Source organism: Carcharhinus amblyrhynchos, chromosome 3 (genome assembly GCF_965287045.1).
Source record: "Carcharhinus amblyrhynchos chromosome 3, sCarAmb.v2.hapA, whole genome shotgun sequence".
NCBI lineage: Eukaryota > Metazoa > Chordata > Chondrichthyes > Carcharhiniformes > Carcharhinidae > Carcharhinus > Carcharhinus amblyrhynchos.
In genome coordinates this window covers 92,018,456-92,040,577 of record NC_137326.1, presented here as the reverse complement: position 1 = coordinate 92,040,577, position 22,122 = coordinate 92,018,456, and the positions used below count along the sequence as shown (strand labels likewise).

At 41.4% G+C, this 22,122-nt stretch overlaps 1 protein-coding gene across 1 annotated transcript in view; it reads right to left on the bottom strand.

The window, feature by feature from the left end:
- Positions 1-22,122, bottom strand: part of LOC145340924 (uncharacterized) — an 88,323-nt gene that overhangs the window by 44,919 nt on the left and 21,282 nt on the right. The window contains exon 3 of the mRNA XM_080185512.1: positions 13,485-13,530. Within this exon, the coding sequence (XP_080041638.1) occupies positions 13,485-13,530 (46 nt within the window). The remainder of the gene's footprint in view (positions 1-13,484; positions 13,531-22,122) is intronic.

Sequence of the window (22,122 nt, the reverse complement as noted above, 5' to 3'; positions counted from 1 at the left end):
CAGGAAATGGGTGGGAACATGAGGTAATTTTAATCTATTTCTAATGTGACTTGAATGTTATTATCAGGCCCAAGGCTGAATTCTCCAGGCCCAATAGCTTTGGGACAGGAGGAGGATCAGGGTTGCTCTGGGAATGGTCACTGGGGCCATGATTAAGCCATGGAGGTGTCAGGAGGGTGGCAGCACTGCCAGGATCACAGGCTAGCCAGCAATTGAGCTGGCCAGCAAAGCCTCTGCAGAGGATCTACAGGCATTTAGAGATGCAAGTACTGACTAGGGACAGTCAGCATGGCTTTGTGAGTGGAAAATCATGTCTCACAAATTTGATTGAGTTTTTTGAAGGGATAACCAAGAAGGTAAATGAAGGCAGTGCAGCTGATGTTGTCTACATGGACTTTAGCAAGGCCTTTGACAAGGTACTGCATGGTAGGTTACTGCATAAGATTAAATCCATTGGGATCCACGGTGAGGTACCTAAATGGATACAAAAGTGGCTTTGTGGTTGTAGAGAGTTGTTTTTCAAACTAGAGGCCTGTGACCAGCAGTGTGCCTCAGGGATCAGTGCTGGGTCCACTGATATTTGTCATTTATATTAATGACTTGGATGAGAATATACGAGACATAGTTGGTAAGTTTGCAGATGACAGTAAGATTGGTGGTATAGTGGACAGTAAAGAAAATTATCTCCAATTGCAATGAGATCTTGATCAATTGGGCCAGTGAGCTGATGATGTATTTTGGTAGACTGAACCAGGACAGGGCTTAACTCGGTTAATGGTAGGGCATTGGGGAGAATTACAGAACAAAGAGATCTAGGGGCACATGTTCATAGCTCCTTGAAAGCAGAGTCACAGGTGGACAGAGTGATGAAGAAGGCATTCAGCATGCTTGGTTTCATCGGTCAAAACACTGAATACAGGAGTTGGGACATCTTGTTGAAGTTGTACAAGACATTGGTAAGGCCACACTTGGAATACTGTCTGGTCACCCTATTATAGAAAGGTATTATTGAATTAGAAAGAGTGCAAAAAAGATTTACTAGGATGCTACTGGGACTTGATGGATTAAGTTATAAGGAGAGGCTGGATAGACTAGGACTTTTTTCTCTGCAGCGTAGGAGGCTGAGGGGTGATCTTATAGAGGTCTATAAAATAATGAGGGGCACAGATCAGCGACATAGTCAATATCTTTTCCCAAAGGTACGAAGTCTAAAACTAGAGGGCATAGGTTTAAGATGAGAGGGGAGAGATACAAAAAGTGTCCAAGGGGCAATTTTTTCACACAGAGGGTGGTGAGTGTCTGGAACAAGCTGTCAGAGGTAGTAGTAGAGGCAGATACAATTCTGTATTTTGAAAAGCATTTAGATGGTTACATGGTACGATGGATATAAAGGATTATGGGCCAAATGTGGGCAATTGGGATTAGCTTTGGGGTTTTAAAAAAATGGGTGGCATGAACAAGTTGGGCCAAAGAGCCTGTTTCCATGCTGTAAACCTCGACGGCTCTATGGCTAACAATTTGGGGCATTACACATGCATAGAGGCCTGGAACCATCAGATTGCAATGCAAATAAGGCCTGCCCCCTGAACTTTTAATGATATTCAATATTGTGACCGCTGCAGTTCACAGAGTGGGGAGATTCAAGTCTGAACTCCCACTCAGAAAACAATCGTGATTTACACCATTTTCCTGCGAATTAAGCACTCAAACTTTATTTGGGAGAATCGCCCCTTAAATGTCCACATTTCCACCTGCACTCTTCCTCTTGCAGGACAAATTCAACTACCCTAGAGACGCCCAGGGTCCTCTGGCTGGAGGGCCCCAGGCTGCACTCTGACCGATCCTCTTCTTTTTGGCTTCCTGTGGGCCCCTCCAAAGGAGTGGAGGGGCAGTTGGAGTGAGATCCAGAAGCTCCACTGTCCATTGGAGCTGACACTCATGGATTCCCACCAGTGCCTGCGCCATGCAGTCAAAGTCTGGCACTAAGGCCTCCATCGCAGACACCAACTTCGCAGTGTTGGCTCAGTGTGCTGCAGTGGGCACCATCTTCTTGGATAGGAGGTGATGGGACTCCTCCAATCAGACTTGCACTCTGAACAGGGCTGCTGTCACCCCTTCCTGATACTCCCAATGCTGCCTATGCAGCTGTGGGGTGCCCAAGCCCAAGGGCACATCATCTGCAAGGCACCTAGCAGAACCACAGGTTCCAGTGTCTGTCCAAGTGCTGGTTCACTGGGACATCCCTGCCTCTGCCTACCGTGTATCTTCAGCTGTGAGGTGCTTACCAGTGAGTGACCCAGAAGCCTGCCTATTTATTGAACCTGAGATATGAATATCTGCGCTGGTGCCAGGTGTAGGTGACTTGTCTGTTGGGTGTTTCAAGTTGTCTTTGACACTCTGTCTACCTTTGTTGTGCCATTTACACATTCTGATTTTTTTATGGCTGCTATCAACAGCGGCATGGACTAGTTGGACCGAAGGGTTAGCCATGATCACCATTGACATTTCCTTTTGTCTTTTTGTCCATTCATCTTTATCAACTCCACCTGCTCCCTTCATCCTAATAGTATGGATCTTAACCTATTTTCTATTGTCTTCGGCTCTGATGAAGGGTCATCCAGACTTGAAATATGGGAAGTGATTTTGAACCTGCACGTTCCATCTGCAGAAAGGGTGGCATGTGTTAAAAATCCACAGAGTACGTTTGTGCCGGCAAGTTTACAAGCTCCGATCTTCCCGGCTCCCCCCCCCCGTTGGTGGAGTGGAGTGAAACATAGTAAGAAGTCTGACAATACCAGGTTTAAGTCCAATCGATTTATTTGATAGTAAACTCACATGCTTTCGAGGTTCCCCTCTTGTTCAGGTGAATGGAGAGTACTGGCCTCAGACAGAGCATATAACAGAGCATATAACCCTTGGGTTCATGTCGCACTATCTGTAACCCCCATGACTTGCACAGGTTTGCAAAACCACACTTACTGTACTGTCTGGAGACAATACACATCTCTTTAACCTGTGCTCAATGCTCCTTCCACTCACATTGTCGACCACCTTAAGACTTGAATAGCAGGTTAGGTGTAAAGATTTGCATTCTAATCAGTAATCTGTAAACTGTCTGTGCTGTTATATGTACTGTCTGAGGCCAGAACTCTCCATTCACCTGACGAAGAGGGGAACCTCGAAAGCTTGTGAGTTTACTATCAAATAAATTGGTTGGACTTAAACCTGGTGTTGTCAGACTTCTTACTGTGTTTACCCCAGTCCAACGCCAGCATCTCCACATAATGGAGTGAAACATGCCATGGGACCACAGAAAGCTTATTTTAATATATTAGCATGTCATTAGTGAGCACTCTCTCCAGGATTTCCCCCCTCACCTGATATTCAGCAAGTGCTGGCGTGACATCCTACTGGCAATAGCTCTACATCAGTGTGAACCTGCCTCCTTCACTTCCAAGGGTGATTACAGAGGTGAGCACTCAGACAACCTGCATCCATTAAGTATGAACTGCTCAGGGGGCACCAGGCAGGACTCAGGGGATACAGATAAGTTCAACTCGAGGATGGGGAATCCCTGAATCGTCATTTCAGGGAGAGAGGTTGGGAGGGATCATTTGTAGGCCTTCCCTTCCCTTATATCAAAGTGTCCCTTGCTTTAAAGGGGTTGTGGCATGCAGGCAGCACTTGCCGTATCCTCCGTCCTGAGCACTGCCATTCTCACACTCCACAGAGATGAGGTGCCGGGTGAGTGTGGTGGTGCCCCTAATGCTGGGTCCATGAAGCATGGATCTTTGACTCCTTCCTTGGCCGGAGATGTGTCGATAACAGAGAGGGGGCGGGTGTTGCATCTTCTGTGATTGCATGGGAAGGTATCAGGGTATTCTGGAGGGAATGGCCACTGTGGAGTGCTGATAGGAGGAGGGAGGGGAAGATGTGTTGAGTAGTGGCGTCATGCTGGAGTTCGTGGAAATGGAGGATGATGATATGTTGAATGCGGAGGTTGGTGGGGTGAAAAATGAGGACAAGAGAAACTCTATCCTGACTCTGGGAGGAGGGGAGGAGGTGAGAACAGTGGCGCAGGAGATGGATTGGACACGGTTGAGAGCCGTGTCAATCACAGAGGTTGGGAAACCACACTTAAGCAAGAAAGAAGACATAGCAGCTGTGCCATTTTGGAAAGTAGCATCATTGGAACAGATGCAACACTTTTGGAGGTAAAGTAACTGAGCAAATGGGATGGAGTCCTTTCAGAATGTGAGGTATGCAGAGTTGTAGTGAGATTGCTGTGGGAGTCAGTGAGTTTATAATTGATATGAGTTGGACAGTCTACTGCCAGAATGGAGACAGAAAGGTCAAGGAAGAGAAGTATCAGAAATGGACCATGTGAAGATGATTGAAGGATGGAAATTGGAAAGAAAATTGATAGATTTTTCCAGGTCTAAACCAGAGAATGAAGCAACAGCAAAAAGTCGTCGATGTACTGATAAAGGAGTTATGGGAGGGGGCCAGAGTAGGACTGGAACAAGGAATGTATCTCTACCCCATAAAGAGACAGGCATAACTAGGACTCATGCGTGTACCCATAGCCACACCTTTTATTTGGAGGAAGTGAAACAAGTTAAAGGAGAAATTGTTGAGTGAGAGAACCAGTTCAGCCAGATGGAGGAGTGATGGCGGATGGGGATTGTACAAGCCTCTGTTCGAGCAGAGAGCAGAGAGCTCTCAGGTCATCCTGTTGAGGAATGGAGCTATAGATGGATTGGACATTTTACTGCTTGGAGCCTCTTTCTTTGCTCCTCTCTGCGATGGTTCCTTCCAGTGGTTTCCTCTTCCCAGTGGCTTGTTTCCCTGTTCTCTCTTTCTGGTGTTTCCCTGTCCCCTGTCCCTGTTCCTTATCCCATGACTACATTCCAATATGGTGCTCCCATGCGGAGACGAAGTCAGTGTATAAGTACATATTTCAACTGGAAAGCACTTTGGAATAACCTCAAGATATAAAAGAGACTGTACAAATTTCAAATCTACTTTTTTTTCCGTGATCAGAATCACAAGTACATTGGACCTAAAACAGTTGTTATTTTACTGAAATAAAAAAAAGGAAATGCTGGAAAAGCTCTTCAGGTTTGGCGGCGTCTGTAGAGAAAGAAAAAGAGTTAACGTTTTAAGTCTGTATCATTAATTTTGCTTCCCTCTCCACAGATGCTGCCAGATCTGCTGACTTTCCAGCATATTCTCTTTGTTTTATTTCAGATTTCTAGCATTCGGAATATTTTGCTTGTATGTTGGTTTTCTGGTGTCTATTAGAAGCCTAATACAAAACACAACAGCAACATGCAGTAATGATATGGGTGCAATGGACTCCAGCCAAGCTGCTGAAGTAGAAGTTTTAAAGAGAAAGATTATTTTTATAATATACACATGGATTGAATTTTGGTGACAAAAGTCAGTGCTCTGTGTGCTGATTAATATCCTGGCATGTTTTAGATAAAGGGAAAGAGAGTAGATTAACAAACACAGAGGTATTTTAATTAGCAAAAAACCCTTTCTGAGATAACATCATTCTCAGAAACATTTTTTTAAATTAGCTGCTCTAATTCAGGAAAATTGTTTTTTTTACTGGGTATTCTGTTGGGTCAAGTTGAATTGAATTGAATTGAATTGAATGGGCTAAATAATCATTATATTACCTGATGTAATCAGAAGCCTATCTGAATGTGAGAACTGGATCATGTGACTGTCAGTCACTTTCATTGAATTACTGGAGCACACTTGTGTCCTATTGCCTTATAGCATTTTGACATAATTAAAATAAAGAGACTTTCTGAGAAAGGGATGGAAGAGATTTTGTCTTCAGCAAGTTCATATCAACATTGATGAAAGAAACAACTTTTCATGTTGATGGCCAATATTTCTTTAAGGCTGCTGTTCCCAACCTTTTATATGTCTTGGTACACCTTACTCTGTCTGCTTTCCTTACTGGGAATGTTCTTTTTAAATTTCTCATTGTCCTCTCTCCTGTTTTTTCTAACCTTTCTGTCTCTCTCGCTTCTCCCAGGGTTTTTGCACCCTTTTTGAGTTTTTGCTTTTTTGCGGGTACATCCGATCTTTGTCTTCCACTCCAAGTCCCGGGCTTGACCAACATAAAAAGTCTAAAGCATGCATGTGCGGCTCTTTCCCAGCTAACATGTGCACAGAAGGCTCAAGGTTCATCGGGTCTTGGGGATGCGGACCACGAGCTGGAGTTGTTTTAGCTTAATTATGAATTTTGAATCATTTTGGAACTAATTCCACGGCATATTTGGAGGCGTCTTCATGGCACACCAGTGTGCCACTGCACAATGGTTGGGAACCACCACTTTAAGGTACTCTGACATCAAGTACAACATAGGTGCAATGAAAAGCCATTGCGGAGCTCCATTCTAAGAGCTCCACAATGCTTGAACGGAACCTCAAAAGCAGCTGGCAATATCATGTTGCATTTTTGTTGTCCATAATAGTAAGGGACAGTTCCCGCTCAAGGGCATCAGGAATTGGAAGGCGCAAGTTTAAAATAGTTGATGAAAGGAGGAAAGCGATGTGAGGAAAATAAACTTTTCATCCACTGTGGGGTTGAGGCCAGAATTACACCACCCTCTCAAGAGTTGAGGTAGGTTCGATCAAGATATTTGAAAGGGAATTGGGTTGTTACCTGAAACAAGGGAATGTGCAAGGTTATAAGGATAATAGCCTTCTTCCCCACTGTAAAGATTATGTGATAACAATCATCCAGTGGTTTTTGTCAATGATGTTGCCAGTTTAATGAACATTACTAAAGAAGAAATACTTGAGTGCATATAGTACTTCTCATTACTATAGAAATATTACAGCCAATGAACTACTTATGAAGTGTAGCCACTGTTATTGTGTAGAAAATCCAGCTGCCAACATTCATAGGAAGCTCCCAGAAACAAGTGATAATGGCCAATAATCAATTAATTGAGAACTATGTGTTGGCCAGAACACCAGGGATATCTCAATATTCTTTTACAAAATGGTACTCTGGTATCATTTACATCCACTGAGAGGGAGCACAAGACTATAGTATAATGTCTCATCCCAAGGTTGGCACCTCTAACACTACAGCATTCCTTTCGTACTGCACTGGAGCCTACCTTATGTGCTCAAGTTTATGAAGTTGAACTTGAACCCACAATGTTGATATGAGTTGGCATTTTTCCTTATCTCAGTCCTAAACCCCAATTCCTATTCTCTTCCTGCATCCAGTGGTGCACTAAGGAACTTTCACCTGTTTTTATAGCTAAAAACTCCTGGAACAGGTCACTAGTCTGTAGCCAGGAGCTTATCATCTGAGGGGCATCACTCCACATCAAGCATGGCTGGCCTGGCCTTACCACCAAACACTGGCATGTTTGGAAGGATTTGCAGGGTGGCACACTCAATCTGTTTGGCCATGTCATGAATGCACCTTCCTTGGCCATGAAGTCCTGGGGTTGGGCTCAAGCCCATTTCTGAAGGAAATGGCAGAGGTGATAGTGGATGCCTTGGTGATTATTTTCCAAACCTCACTGGATTCTGGGGAAGTGCCGGAAGATTGGAAAACGGCTAATGTTACGCCACTGTTTAAAAAAGGTAGCAGGCAAAAGGCAGGGAATTATAGGCCGGTTAGTTTAACGTCTGTTGTAGGAAAAATGCTTGAATCCGTAATCAAAGAGAAAATAGCGAGGCATCTTGAGAAGAATTGTTTGATAGAGCAGACGCAGCACAGATTCGTTAAGGGGAAGTCGTGTTTGACAAACTTATCGGAATTCCATGAGGATGTGTCTGGTGCAGTGGATAGAGGGGAACCGGTGGATGTGGTGTTTCTTGATTTTCAGAAGGCATTTGATAAGGTGCCGCACAAAAGGTTGTTACAGAAGGTTAGGGGGCATGGAGTTGGGGGTAAGGAGTTGGCATGGATAGGGGATTGGCTGTCAAATAGGAGGCAGAGAGTGGGTGTCAATGGGTGCTATTCGGATTGGCGGTTGGTGACTAGTGGAGTGCCCCAGGGATCGGTGCTGGGGCCTCAGCTATTTACCATTTATACAGATGATCTGGAGGAGGGAGCCGAGTGTAAGGTGTCGAAATTTGCTGATGACACAAAGATAAGTGGAACAGCAAATTGTGCGGAGGGTGTGGAAAGTCTGCAGAGGGATCTAGATAGGCTGAGCGAGTGGGCGGGGACCTGGCAGATGGAATACAATGTTGGCAAGTGTGAGGTTATCCACTTTGGTAGGAATAATAGTAGGAAGGACTACTACTTACAGGGCGAAAAGCTGCAGCATGCTACGGTGCAGAAGGACCTGGGGGTCCTTGTGCATGAGTTGCAAGAACCCAGCCTACAGGTGCAGCAGGTGGTCAGGAAGGCAAATGGGATGCTGGCCTTCATAGCGAGGGGGATTGAATGTAAAAGTAGGGAGGTCTTGTTGCAACTGTACAGGGAACTGGTGAGGCCGCAGCTGGAGTACTGTGTGCAGTTTTGGTCGCCGCACTTGCGCAAGGATATTTTGGCCTTGGAGGGAGTGCAGAGGAGGTTTACTAGGCTGATACCGGAGTTGAGGAGGTTGAGCTATGAGGAGAGGCTGAATAGACTGGGCTTGTACTCATTAGAGTTTAGAAGGAGGATAAGGGGGGATCTCATTAAGACGTATAAGATGATGAAAGGGATGGATAGGGTAGAGGTGGAGAGGTTCTTCCCGCTCAGAAAGGACAGCAGGACTAGAGGGCACAGCCTCACGGTAAGGGGGGGGCAGTTTAGAACAGAGTTGAGACGGAACTTCTTCACTCAAAGGGTGGTGAATCTCTGGAATTCTCTGCCCGTTGAAGTGGTGGAGGCAACCTCGCTAAATATATTTAAGACGCGGGTAGATAGGTTTTTGATAGGCAAGGGGATTAAGGGTTATGGGGAGAAAGCGGGAAAGTGGAACTGAGCCACTTCAGATCAGCCATGATCTTATTGAATGGCAGGGCAGGCTCGAGGGGCTAGATGGCCTACTCCTGCTCCTATTTCTTATGTTCTTAAGTTCTAAGCCCAGTGCTTCTAGCTCAGAGGCAGAGGCATTATTCAGTGTGCCTCAAGACGTCCTTCGGACCGAAATGACTGGTCCTTATTTTGAGACTGTGACCCTGAGTCTAGTCTCCTTGATCAGGGAAAAACTGGCCCAGAAACTATCTTGTCAAAACAATTCAGAATTTTGGATGTGATTTGGAATCCATGGCTACCAGACAGAGAAATCTTTGGAGCTATTAAATCAAGTTCGATTTAACCCCAAGTGAAAGACTTGGGTGAGAAATCAAGCTGGCACATATGACACGCATGCAAACGTATGAGATGAATCATGTTAGACACCATATTGATGTGAACAGTAGTACACTTGAGTGAATGCCCACCAGAGATATGCATAGGAAATCATGATATCAATCAGTATATAACATTAGTTGGTGGTCAATGGGGCCATTTTGGAGATCTATGCTGCAATCAATTCCCTCTTTTAACCTCGCACTACTGAGCATGTGTTCAGCAACAGGAAGAATTCTCCCCACCAGCACAACTGATATGGGCCATCAATACATACACATTCATTGATGACAGAACCAGGCATATAAATAATGAGGCTACAAGAATACATGAGGCTGGCAATTCTGCAGAGAATAATGCACCTCCTGTCTCCTCAAGCCTATCTACAATCAACAAGGCACAAGTCAGCCGTGTGATGGAATACTCTCCACTTGCCTAGTTGAGTGCAGCTTTAACAACATTCAAGGAGCTTCACACCATCCAGGCTAAAGCAACCAACTTGATTGGCAGGCGATCCAGAAACATGCACTCCCTCCACCACCAACACACAGTAAGAACAGTGTTTAACATCTACAAGATGCACTGCAGGAACTTGCCAAGGCTGCTCAAGCAGCACCTTCCAAACCCATGACTGCTACAATCTAGAAGGAGGACAAGGGCACCAGATGCATGGGAACATCCCCAACTGGAAGTTTCCCTACAAGTCACTCACCATCCTGACTTGGAACTATATCACTGTTCCTTTGCAATCGCTGGGTAAAAAGCCTGGAACTCCCTTCCTACCAGCACTGTGTGTGTACCTACACCTCAGGGACTGCAGCAGTTCAAGAAGGGAGCTCACTATCACCTTCTCAAGGACAGTTAGGGATGGGCAATGAATGCTGACCCAGCCAGCAAACCCACATCCCAGGAATGAACTTTTAAAAGCCCAATCACATTAAGTTTAATTAAGTTTATTTATGAGTGTCACAAGTAATCTTGCATTAACACTGCAATGGAGTTACTGTGAAAATCCCCCAGTTGCCACACTTGGCACCTGTTCGGATACATCAGAGAAGGTGTGGGTAGAAGCTCAAAATGTACTAACATACTGAGATTTGGGACCACATCAGGGTGCTCGTGCTCTCCTGAGGTGGGATTTTCCAATCACATGCACCCCAAGACCAAATATTCCCATCTGAGGTCAATAGATTTTTAACTTGTCCATCTAGTTTTCTGTCCCCAACTGTGAAAATTTCTGCAGTGGGCGGGACTGGAAAATGTACTTCTTGGAGTACATTAGAACTCAGGCATCTATCTCGGGTCTGTTGAGAGAAGGCCTCCTCAGGAATTTCCACTCGCACATGTTTAGCCTGCATCCTTTGCTGGAGCTCAATTATTTGAATGAAAATGTTCATCCTGTGTGTCATTTTTATTGAATCTTCAGAAGCTTATACAAGTGCATAGCAGATGTGTCGGCAGAAAGGTTGGAGTTCACTTGAAGGCTAACTGAAATGGCCAACTGTTTAATACAACCTTTTTGATGGATGATATTTGCAAATGTTCTGTTCGTTTTGTTATTTCATGTGTATTTAATTTTAAAATGAGTTTGCTGTCTCAGAACAGGTGAACACATAAACAAATGGATGGCATAATGGCACGATGGATAGCAATGCTGCCTCCCAGCACCAGGGACCTGGGTTCAATTCCTGGCTCAGGTCACTGTCTGTGTGGAGTTTGCACATTCTCCCCATGTCTGTATGGGTTTCCTCTGGGTGCTCCAGTTTCCTCCCATAGTCCAAAAGGCATGCTGGTTAGGAGCATTGACCTGAAGAGGCACTGGAATTTGGCGACTAGGGGAATTTCACAGTAACTTCATCGCAATGTAAGTGCAAACCTTATTTGTGACTAATAAATAGATAAACTTTAATGATTCAAGGAGTCATGTGACACTGGTTTCCATTTTTGGATTTCCCCAAATTGTTGATGTTAGCATCATTATTGGGTAAAGGAGCCAAAAAGAATTGATCCCAAAGGAACAAAATTGGGGAGGATAGATAGATATAAACTCAAATTTTCACCAATTATTGATATGCAGTTTCTCATGCTTATACAGAGGGAAAAAATGAGTCCAGAATATTTGCCTGGGTTTCTGACCAAGATATGAAAATAGACAGACAGACCCAAAAATAATTAAAAAAAAGAAAAACCATTAGTTACTTTATATGAGCCCTTAACCATGTTTGGAATTACTTTATATTTTATGCACATATACCGCACATACAGTAATGATCATCTGGAAGTATAAATTAGTCAGCAATAGCAAATGAGGAATTACTGATATGTTATGAAATATTTGTATATTACTGCTTGAAGGCACATTTTTAAGAAGAATGCAGAATAATTCACATGCAGACACAAATAAGCCAATTATAATATGTAGCGTGCACTGACCATTGTGGTTATGGGCCTTGCAACAAACAAACTATGCTGTGTAATTCTGTTCCAGAGTCATTTGAAGCAGATTTTGGCAGGAATGGGGAGAAGCCATCCAAAAAGTGCAGATTCAATTTTGCAGTCACTGGAAATGTCCAATGGATTGCCTTGGAACTTGTTAAAGTTCATTTTTAAAGCTTACCAATTCAAGGAAAAGTCTCTCAGAGATTTCAGTTTTCTACTGAACATTTTACTGGCAATGCCGATGATTAGCAGAGCTTTGCACATACGCACAAATGTGCATTAACAGAGTTACACTGCCCCTGAACCGAAACCAATACATGAGCCTGAAGTATAATCAGGTCTGTGAGGTACCTATTTAAGCTAATACCTATTTGTGTTATGAAGCCCGATCACCATTCACCAAAGCATAATAAAGTAAATTTGGAAAATGTCACACATTTTACTCATAATTATTGTTCATGTACTCAAATGTTGACAGAGTTTGAAGCTAAAACTAATCAGCAAATAAGCTGTCCAAAACTCAGAGTGCATAATGGGCAAAAGCTTAGAGTCAATTGGTAAATTAAGAGATGTGGAGGAAAAATATTGATTTTGTACAATTAGAATCAGTTGTCATTTCCTTTTTAATCTTCCACAGGAATATTTTAATGACTGTACACCTTATTGAATTATTTGTTGGAAATTGGATTTTCTGTGCCTTTATTTCTCCTGAGAGTATTTATTTATCTCTGCAGTTTGAAGAATCATGAGATTGCTATTCTCTAACCCAGTTTGTTCCACTTTCCTCGCTTTCATCCATGTATCAGGTATGGTTGAAGACGAAGTGAGTGATCTATCACATTCATTCAGTACGGCATAATAACTGGGGAACTCAGGCTGTTTGCAGGAAATGAACACCTGCAGCTTTCACAATCTACCCACATTTAAAAAGATGGAAAGCAGGATGACCAAAAATGCACATTTTTAGTTTGCAAATCCCAGACAGCAGAATTACCTAATATAAGTAATTATGTCAGCAACAATGCTAAAATAAAGAATGCAACCATTTGATTTGTTCATTTTAAAAATAAATTACTTAAGTATGACTGACTATAGAACATCAAGTTAGCCATTAAGCATCTGCATTCAATATTCTTCTGAAACCAAAACATAAATGAATACCTTTTGTCTGCACAACTCTACCCACATTGAGGAAGACAGACTTATGCACAATATGTTTTGCAAATCATGAATTCTTAATTAGGCTACAGCGACCTCTTCCATTTACTATTATAAACTGAAAAAATAAACCCCAAAATTACAATGAAATACTTATGTCAGCAGTTTTCTGTCAAACTTCCTCAAATTAGTCATTACAATCGTGTTAGCGAACTCACCACAATAGGTCTGCAAACCAATTGACTCAAGTAAACATTCCTAGACACGCACAATCCACTGTGTGCTGTACGGCTAAAACCACTGTAAGTATGTTGGACCAACCACAGTCATTTGAGACTGTGTACAAAATTAATTGGCAAGAGTGCCAAGAAAAACATTCTAATCAGTTGATTTCCTCTCATTAAAAGTTAATTAGTTTGACATAAGCTTCCTGCATAGGAAAGTATTGGGCACTTAGTGGTCATTAGGACAGAGACAAATATCATACAGAGTGAGTTCATCCGAAATACAATCATACAAACAGAAAATTCTCCATGGCATAAATAAAACATACGCTTCCATATGCCGGTGACATCTGATTGCAGAGAAATCACATGGTTCTGTAAAAAGAACATAGTTGTTTCAATTTCAGGTTTGAAGTGTTCTCTCAAGTTTGTTTTTAACTCAAAGCAAAGCATTAAAGGTTCCAAATGTGCACATTTCCTCATTAATTTGTTGAAATTGGTTCAGGTTTACAAAATTATTGCATTTTTGGCAAAAAGGCAAATTCTTGTAAATCATGTCTTACTCAAAAGAAACTGTAATTAACCAAACTTTAACACAGGAATGCTAAATAGGAATGCAAAACGTGTAAACTTCAGCTGGTGAAATTTTCAATTTGAAATCTTTGAGCACATATTCCAGAATGTGATCCAAATGGAGTGTTTTCCAGCACATGCCATTTCTTTGTTTATACCTCTCCCCCATCTGTCTCACTTTATTGAATTTCCTCTTCTAAATGAATCATGAAGTTTTAACTTGCACACTAATAACAGTGTTTATGAAAGGAAAATGCTGGTTTATTTTTCTTCAATTAAGGGAAAAATTCTTGACCTTCATCTCCGAAAAGCTGTTAGATTAAGTGTTGTAACTTAAGGAACAGCTTAGCAGAAAGCAAAAAAAGAAACATTAATTAATATAGGGTGTAAAACAAATAAGAAACAGACACAAAAGTGAACTGCCCAGGAAACGCATGCACTCAAAGTGAAACTTAATACAATGCTAGGAAATAGTTACGAGGAATAGAAAACCTGATTTATTTTGAGCTTTTGCTGTCACCAGATTAAAGGTGTGTTTTGAGCTTAAAATGAAACAAATTAGCTGAAATGTCTTCAAACTAAAATTCAAGACAATCATGTGAAGTGACATTTTTTTAAAATCCTTTTCCATTATTAATGAAATGAGAGAAGTGAACAATTTATTTTTCAAGTTGAAAATTTGGGGAACCTATGCTATAGTATCCATTTCAACAGAAATAATTATCATCTTGTTCTTTATAATTCAGCTTTTCAATTCAGTTCTTTGAAATAATACAAAAAATGCTGTTTCAAATATATGATCTGTTCTTATGGTATGAATTCCCTAGGGAATAAGTTCTTAATCTCAGAGCTATCTATCCAGGCAAGAAGTAACAACACTGTATGTTTGGATAGCACCTCTAATGTCGGAAAAGATCCCTAGGCTCTTATTAGAACATAATTAGACAAAAATCAACAGCAGGCTAAGTATGATGCTTGAAGGGAAAAAGCTCATTTAAGAGGGTGAATTTTATGGCTGAAAGGGAGGTTGAAGGGGAAAAGGATAGAATTGTAAAGCTTAGGTCCAGGCAGTTGAACACACACCCATTAGTGATGTGACAAAGAGGTTACAAGCACAAAATGGAATGCAGAGTTCTTGGAACTCTGAGGGACTAGAGAAAGTCATAGAGATAGAAAAGGTATACGAGACCATGAAGCAATTTACACATGAGGACAATAATTTCTAATTTGAGCCACTGAGAGATTGGAAGACAATGTCAAACAGCAAATTCAGTGGTAATGAATACAGATAACATCCAACAGCTTTGAATAAACTGAAATTTATGGAGAGTGGAAGAAGGGAACAGTGGAATTGTCAATATGAGATGTAATGAAGGTTTGAGCAACAGTTGGGCTGAGGCAGGGGTAGAGATATGCAAAAATACGGTAATGAAGAGGATATGAGGTTGGAAATTCAATCCAGAGTCAAAGGAGACACAATGGTTATGAATTATCAAGCTCCAACCTGAGATAGTGGTGAGGAAGGAGATGGCATTAGTAACCAGAGAAAATCCAGCAGAAGACTAACCCACAATTTATTCTTCCACCCTTCCCTCACCATAATTATGCCAGTGGTGGTGTGGCACTGGACAGCCTGCTTACAGGTAGGCCAGTTGATTGACCACTTAAAGGCCTCCTCTCACTGCTACTGAGATTTAACGGTAGCAGGAGAGACCTATACTAAGCAGCAAGGGGAGGGTAATGTCCTTAACCAGCCCTCTGGACCTACCAGAGAACTTTGCTAATGTTATACTTTCCCACCCCCACCAAGTTGCCCTCCCCTCAATGCCACGCAAACCCAAGCCCCTACCTCCTCTCCACAGTCCCTGGAGCATGCTAGTTTGACATCACCAAAAATGTATCCCAATCCTGATTCAACATAGCACATCTCTGTCCCAAAGTCCTGGTGGGATCGTATCCTCTGATTGGCCAGTCAGTCTCTGAGGTGAAAATTCCTGATCTAGAAAGGTGGAAGCCCAGTAGGAATTGTTAAACAGCTGCAAGGCAGTCAATGTTCCCCTTGGTGGTCTTCCCCACCTTTTTGCTGGAGTGAGTGTGGGGGGGGGGGGTGCGCGATATCAGGGAATCCGTGCCTTGTATAATTTAATTCAATGTAAAAGCCCCTATCTGAAGTTTGCTAAATACTATGACAGTCTCCATTAAGAAGTCTGAAACTAATTTGGCTTCACACTAGTTACATTTTAACGGCAACTATTGCTCGTTCAAATGTGGAGTTTTAAAAATAGTTGCAACCAGAATCAGTCTCAGGAAAGGTAGAACCGGTGGGATTTATGACAGAGTTCTAATATAACATGGCCAGTTCACGAAATAGTATCAGGTAGAAGGAGCTGGGTTCAAGAATTGTTCAACTCCTCCTGTCAGAATTTAATGGCATAATGAACAGACATTGAGCTAGCAGAATTTGGTCCTGTCTTAAATCCATTTCAAGAGTTTGGGGGCCTTTATCTTTAATCTTTTTAATCTTAATAGGGAGCTGACTGTCATACCAGCTATTTGCTCATTTTAAAATTTAACCAGTTGTGCAAACTCAATGCTCAAACACAAGAATCACCTCAGAACACAGAGTGTATCATTGGCCCCAACTTCCTCTTAGAAGTTGGATTTACACAGGTATCTATGTTACATCAACAAATAAGGACCAATCAAGAATTATATTCCTTGTCTTCAGTTCTCTACCTAAAGGTAGACCCAATCCATCATTGCCACTATTTGCACCATGGGCAAGCAGGCAACATTCGTCACAACATTTAAGAAGCACTTAGATGAGCACTTGAAATGCCATAGCAAACAAGGCTATGGACCAAGAGCTCGAAAATGGGATTAGACAGGTGATTGATGGCTGGTGCAGACACAATGGGCTGAAGGGCCTCTTTTTGTGCTGTAAACTTCTATGACTTTATAGCTGAAACTTTACAACTGTTCATGGTGGCAGGATCTTCTGGTCTTGCCCATGGCACACCCTCACCATGGGTTTCCAGGTGGCAAAGGTTGCATTTAATGGGAAATCGAGTTGACAATGGCCAGGAGGTCCCACCACCTGACAATGGAGGGCTGTCTGTGCAAAGCGAAAATCCAGCCCTCTAACTCTCAGGCAGGTCTGAAATACAACCCAACCAGAATGGAATCTAACCCCATGCTTCTGGCACCAATCTGCTTGACATCTAACAGTCATCTAACCAACTGAGCCAACAGTCAGGCATTCACACTGCTGTGGCAACATGCATTTTACATCAATTTTGTAGTCCAGTGCTATGGACAGTGATGGTAGAGGCTCCAATTTTCTTTCCTATCACATGGCTGACCAGGAATCTTCCTCACTCTTCATGCATACCATTGGTGTATGTTGGAAAGATTTTGCAGATTAACACTCAACCTGTTCAGCTGCATCACGGACACATCTTCCTTCGCCAACAAATCCTGGAGTGGGACATGAAGCTGGAGCGTCCAGCTCAGAGGATGGGACACCACCGACTATACAACAAGACCTCCAATACTATCATAATGTTTTAAAATTCAGCAGTCTTTTTATGAATTGGGCTATATTGATGCTTTTGTTTGTTTAATACATACTATTTTAAGGATCCCCATAAATGCTATATCCTCATAATTCATTAAATATTATCACATAAACATACTTTATTTTGTAACACGCCCTGCCTACCCGAGAACAATCAACTGACAGGAAATCATTGACATAGAAAGAGAAAATGCTCTACAATGTTAATGAGTTTTTTAAAGTTTATTTATAAGTCACAAGTAAGGCTTACATGAACACTGTAACAAAGTTGCTGTGAAATTCTCCTAGTCGCCACAGTCAGGCGTCTGTTCTGATAAATGCACCTAACCAGCACATCTTTCAGAATGTGGGAGGAAATTGGACCACCCAGACGAAGCCCACACAGACACGGGGAGAACGTGCAAACTCCACATAGATGGTGACCCAAACCAGGAACCGAACCAGTGTCCCTGGCGCTTTGAAGTAGCAATGCTAACCAATGTACTGCCATGCTGCCCCACAGTTTTGTCCACACAAGAGATAAAAGTGACTTTCCTGTCAACAGTCGGATCTGTCATTCCTTAACATTGTGACTCTTATCTGAAACCTCAGTCTTCAGGCAACAAGTTTATTCTTTACCCAGATATTCAATTAATATAGACAATGTCAGATATTTTATTACAAATCAGGATATCTTTGTGTATGCAACTTTGTAGTTTTCCTTCATTTGAAGTGAATTCCTCACCTTTGGTCTTCCTGGTGCATCAAAGAGTGAGTCTATCCTGACTGCCTGTATTCCTATATTTTGCCTGTTTGGTCTCTCCGATTTCCCTCCTCATGTAGGGCAATGCCACAGCCTTCACTGGAGACCTCATTTTGGAGGGCTTTAACAAGAAACCCAACAAATATAGGAACAATCTTACATTCAGCCCATAATGTAATGTCACAAATCGCCTGGAAATATTGGGCAAAATTTTGTGTAGGTGAGAGCCGGTGGCACTCGGACACTTGACAGGCCAGAAGCCAACAGCTCTATCAATCAGCAACAGCACCAGGGAAATGTTGGCTCTTGCTAGTATGTCACCACCAAGAGCTAAAATCCTCACTGGGTCCCAGGCCAGAAATCAGAGTGAGTGATGACAGGATGGGCGTCATAGGGGAAAGGGTTTGGCAGTAAGTGCAGGATGGTGGATTCTCAATGCTTGGTCCCTTGATCAGGCACGAAGTGTCTCTGAACAAGTAACCCAGCTTGGAGCCTGGCAACAACACTGCAAGGGTTTGTCTGTTGTGTTCCCTGCATGTGGGTCCCCCAACATGGGTTAACACCAGTGGCAGTGGGATGAGGCCCATAAGTGAGTAGTAATTAACCATTTATGAGCCTTAATTGTCATATGGGGAGGCTGTCCTCAAATCTTTCCACCACAGACTTAATCAGGTAGAGGCAGGAATTTGGTAGGGTTCCCACGTCCCGCCCTTCTGTCTGATTAAATGTCATTCCTCACACGCCCCCCCCCCCCCCCCCCCACTGCCCCCACCAACAACAAAGTTTCATTTTTAACAATAGTGAAATCTAAACTTAATCCATGCGTTTGTTGAATTCAATGTTTAGTTTATTGTTTTTATATAAAACAATTATTTTGTATCTAACACCAGGGCAGTTAGCTAAAATCGTTGTCATCATTTTGAACTATTTCAATTTCATACCATTAACTGGAGGTTTCAACTGAGTTGCACTATTTCTTGTGTTCCATTCTATTGTCAGAGAAATCAAAGCTCTGAACATTTTTACTTAAATGGTCTTGCCAACTTCTGCTCATTTAAAATTTTAATGTTGTGTAAGAGATCATTTGCTGTTACCTCTCACCTAACAATTAGTGTCAGAGGGCTCCGGTGACATGGTTCGAATTATTGTTAAAGAAATTTGCTTTACAGTATGCCCAGCTGGACAATGACAGGTGAAGGGGAGAAAGTTGTGAGGCCATCTCTGCCGGGCGGTCTCATTCTGGATGTCAAGATATGATACTGGCTCAGACATAGTTAAATTGCCAATATTATACTGGCGAGGCACTAAAACCACACAATGTGTAGTTATCTTAGAGTGGAGTTTTTGTACTTTCCTCAAATTTTTGAAGTTCACCTTTGGAAGAAACTATTTAAATGAAAAGGTCATTAGAAGTCCACATACTGTTCTGTTTCCAAGTAAAACAAATTATTAATATTGTTTACTTTGACTATCTAACAGTTCTAACAGTGTGTACATAAGTTTAACGTAAATGACTGAGATATATTATAAAAGACATTCTTCCACTGATTTAATGGACACATCCAAAGTGACATCTTATACAGCAAAGATCAAATTGTGCACATAAATAACTAATGGCAGGACATATTATGAATTCAAACATCACAGAAAACTGTCAAGTAATATTTACATAATAAAATTGCACAATAAAATAGTACATTAATATAAAGAGTGTAATGTATATTTTTACACTAAATTCTGAGACACATTGAGATTTTTTCAGTTTCATTTATTTATGCCATTTTTGAAACAAACTTTTTTTTAAGCATTGATTAACTCTAAAAGTTGTAATTTAGTGTTTTGGGTGAAGGATTGCTCGGACTGCTTTGTGTAGCGATAAATACATTAAAAAAGAGTGCATTTGTAACCTTGTTACAAATAGATACCAGGCTGAATCTTCCATTTACTTCTGCATATTAAAATAGTTTCCTTTTGCAGTTCCATTTCAGAGACAGTAAGTTTCTTATCATGAACAACTCCTCATGTTGCTGTAACATAGGAAACAACATAAGTAAGAGTGCAAATCACTAAGCCTCCTTTGTGCACTTCCTAGGATTATCTTTGTTCCTTTTCTAGCAAGGTTCAACCTTTAAGTTTCCATTTCACCGAGCTGCACAAGGCTGGAGACAGGCTGTTTGCTCATCTTTTCAACTAATCAACGAAGGAAACAGCTTTGATGAGAAAAAATTGTTACAAATTAATTTCAAGATCTTTTTTGAATACAAAAAAATTACAAGAAATGATCACAAAATCATTTCTGGAAAGTTTTTAGCATCTTCCAAACACCTAGCATTTGTGTATAAATGACTCTGCCGCAATATAAAAGGGTGAGATTGAATTTATGCCTTTAAAAAGCTCAGTTTCAAGCAAGACACTGTAGAGTTCAAAATATATTGGGCTTCTTTACAAAACAGCTCAGCTTTCATAATATTTCACTTTCAAAGCTGGAAACCATTCGTGCTATACTGCAAAGTTTTGGACCTCAATATCCTTCAGGGGCAGATTTATACATGTTTTTGAAAACCATGAAATCAAGTAACTGGACGTTATTCGCAAAATTGCTTTTTAAAAGAGATGGTCTGACCAAGTGCCAGTGAAAAGAAAAACTCAATTTAATATGATCCTTTTACTGCAAAGATTTTAATGCCCAGCAGTTTGAATTCAGAATAAAGAATTCATTTCTGAAACTGGTGTGTGTTTTACACTGAAACACCGCTGTCCTTTTTAAATAGAGTAGTCGCCAATCCTGTCAAATCTTTTTGTGGTTATCGCTCCTATTCCTTTAGTTGGGTCACTTTGTTTTCTGCTCATTAGCAGTAATACTACCTAGGCAGAAAATCAGTAGTCCATAAACTAAAAGCTTCTTTGGACGCCAAATTACCCCACTAATAGTGTAAAATCAATTAACACCTCCTGGGACATCATTATTGTCACATTATGGCACCTGATATCCTCCAGGACCAATAAGTGATTTATGGAAATTCAAATCATATGCCTCAGAAAAACAAACAATGAGGATTACAGAGGAACTCCTAAAGAAATGTGAGAGATGCATACAACTGTAAAACACCCTGGAGCAAACTGATTAATTTCAGTTTGCTAGATGTTGCGATGTGTTTACTTACATTGTTACTGATGATAATACCAGAGTTGTTATGTCAAATCCCTGTCAAAACACTACCTGCATACTTTACCCCATGTTTCTGGCCACATCAGGGTGCTTTTAATTATGGCGATGCTGTCTGACATGATCTGATATCCCCGTATAAAGATACATTCTTTGTTAGCAATGATCTTAGTTTCAGACTCCTTGGTGTATTTGCAACCATGGCAACAGAATAGTAAGCTAAAGCCAATGAAATAACCAGAAAGTCTCATAGCAATTGTATTTCATAAGGACACAAGTTCCCAAGGGTGGCAATTCACTGTTTCCCCGCCTATTAGAATATTTAATAAACACTCCTCATCAGAAACACAAGCTCTTTGCATAGAAGTGTTGTAAATGCTTTTGTGTACTGCACAAAACCAACTGGTTTAAGATGAGCAAAGATTTGTGTTAATGTAATTAGCACAGAATCCCTCAGCAATCCTGCTTCCAGTTGAGTATGCATAGATACCAAATATAAATTGAATGAATCTCAGACTCACAATTCTTTAATTTAAATGTTATAGTTAATTGAACTTAGTCTGTAGTGTTTGTTCAGAGCGCTCAAGCCTCACGTAACCCATGTGATACCTGGACTGGTTTGTGTGGGATCACAGACAATCAGGAGTGTTGCTGTTGTGGAAAGAGTCAGTCATTAGGTGTGAAATGCTAATTAAGCCATTATAATGGGTAAATGTCAAGTCAGAAATGTAGCTAAAACAGAGTAAAATAGTCCAGACCATGAGTATAATAGGACATGACTGTTTAGACTGTAGAATAAATTCCATTTTAATGTATCTACAGCTGCAAAACAGAAATGCAAACCTCAAAAAAGAACAATGCAGGCAAAAGACCTCTGATCCTCATACTCACCAGCTGGTGGGGCTATTG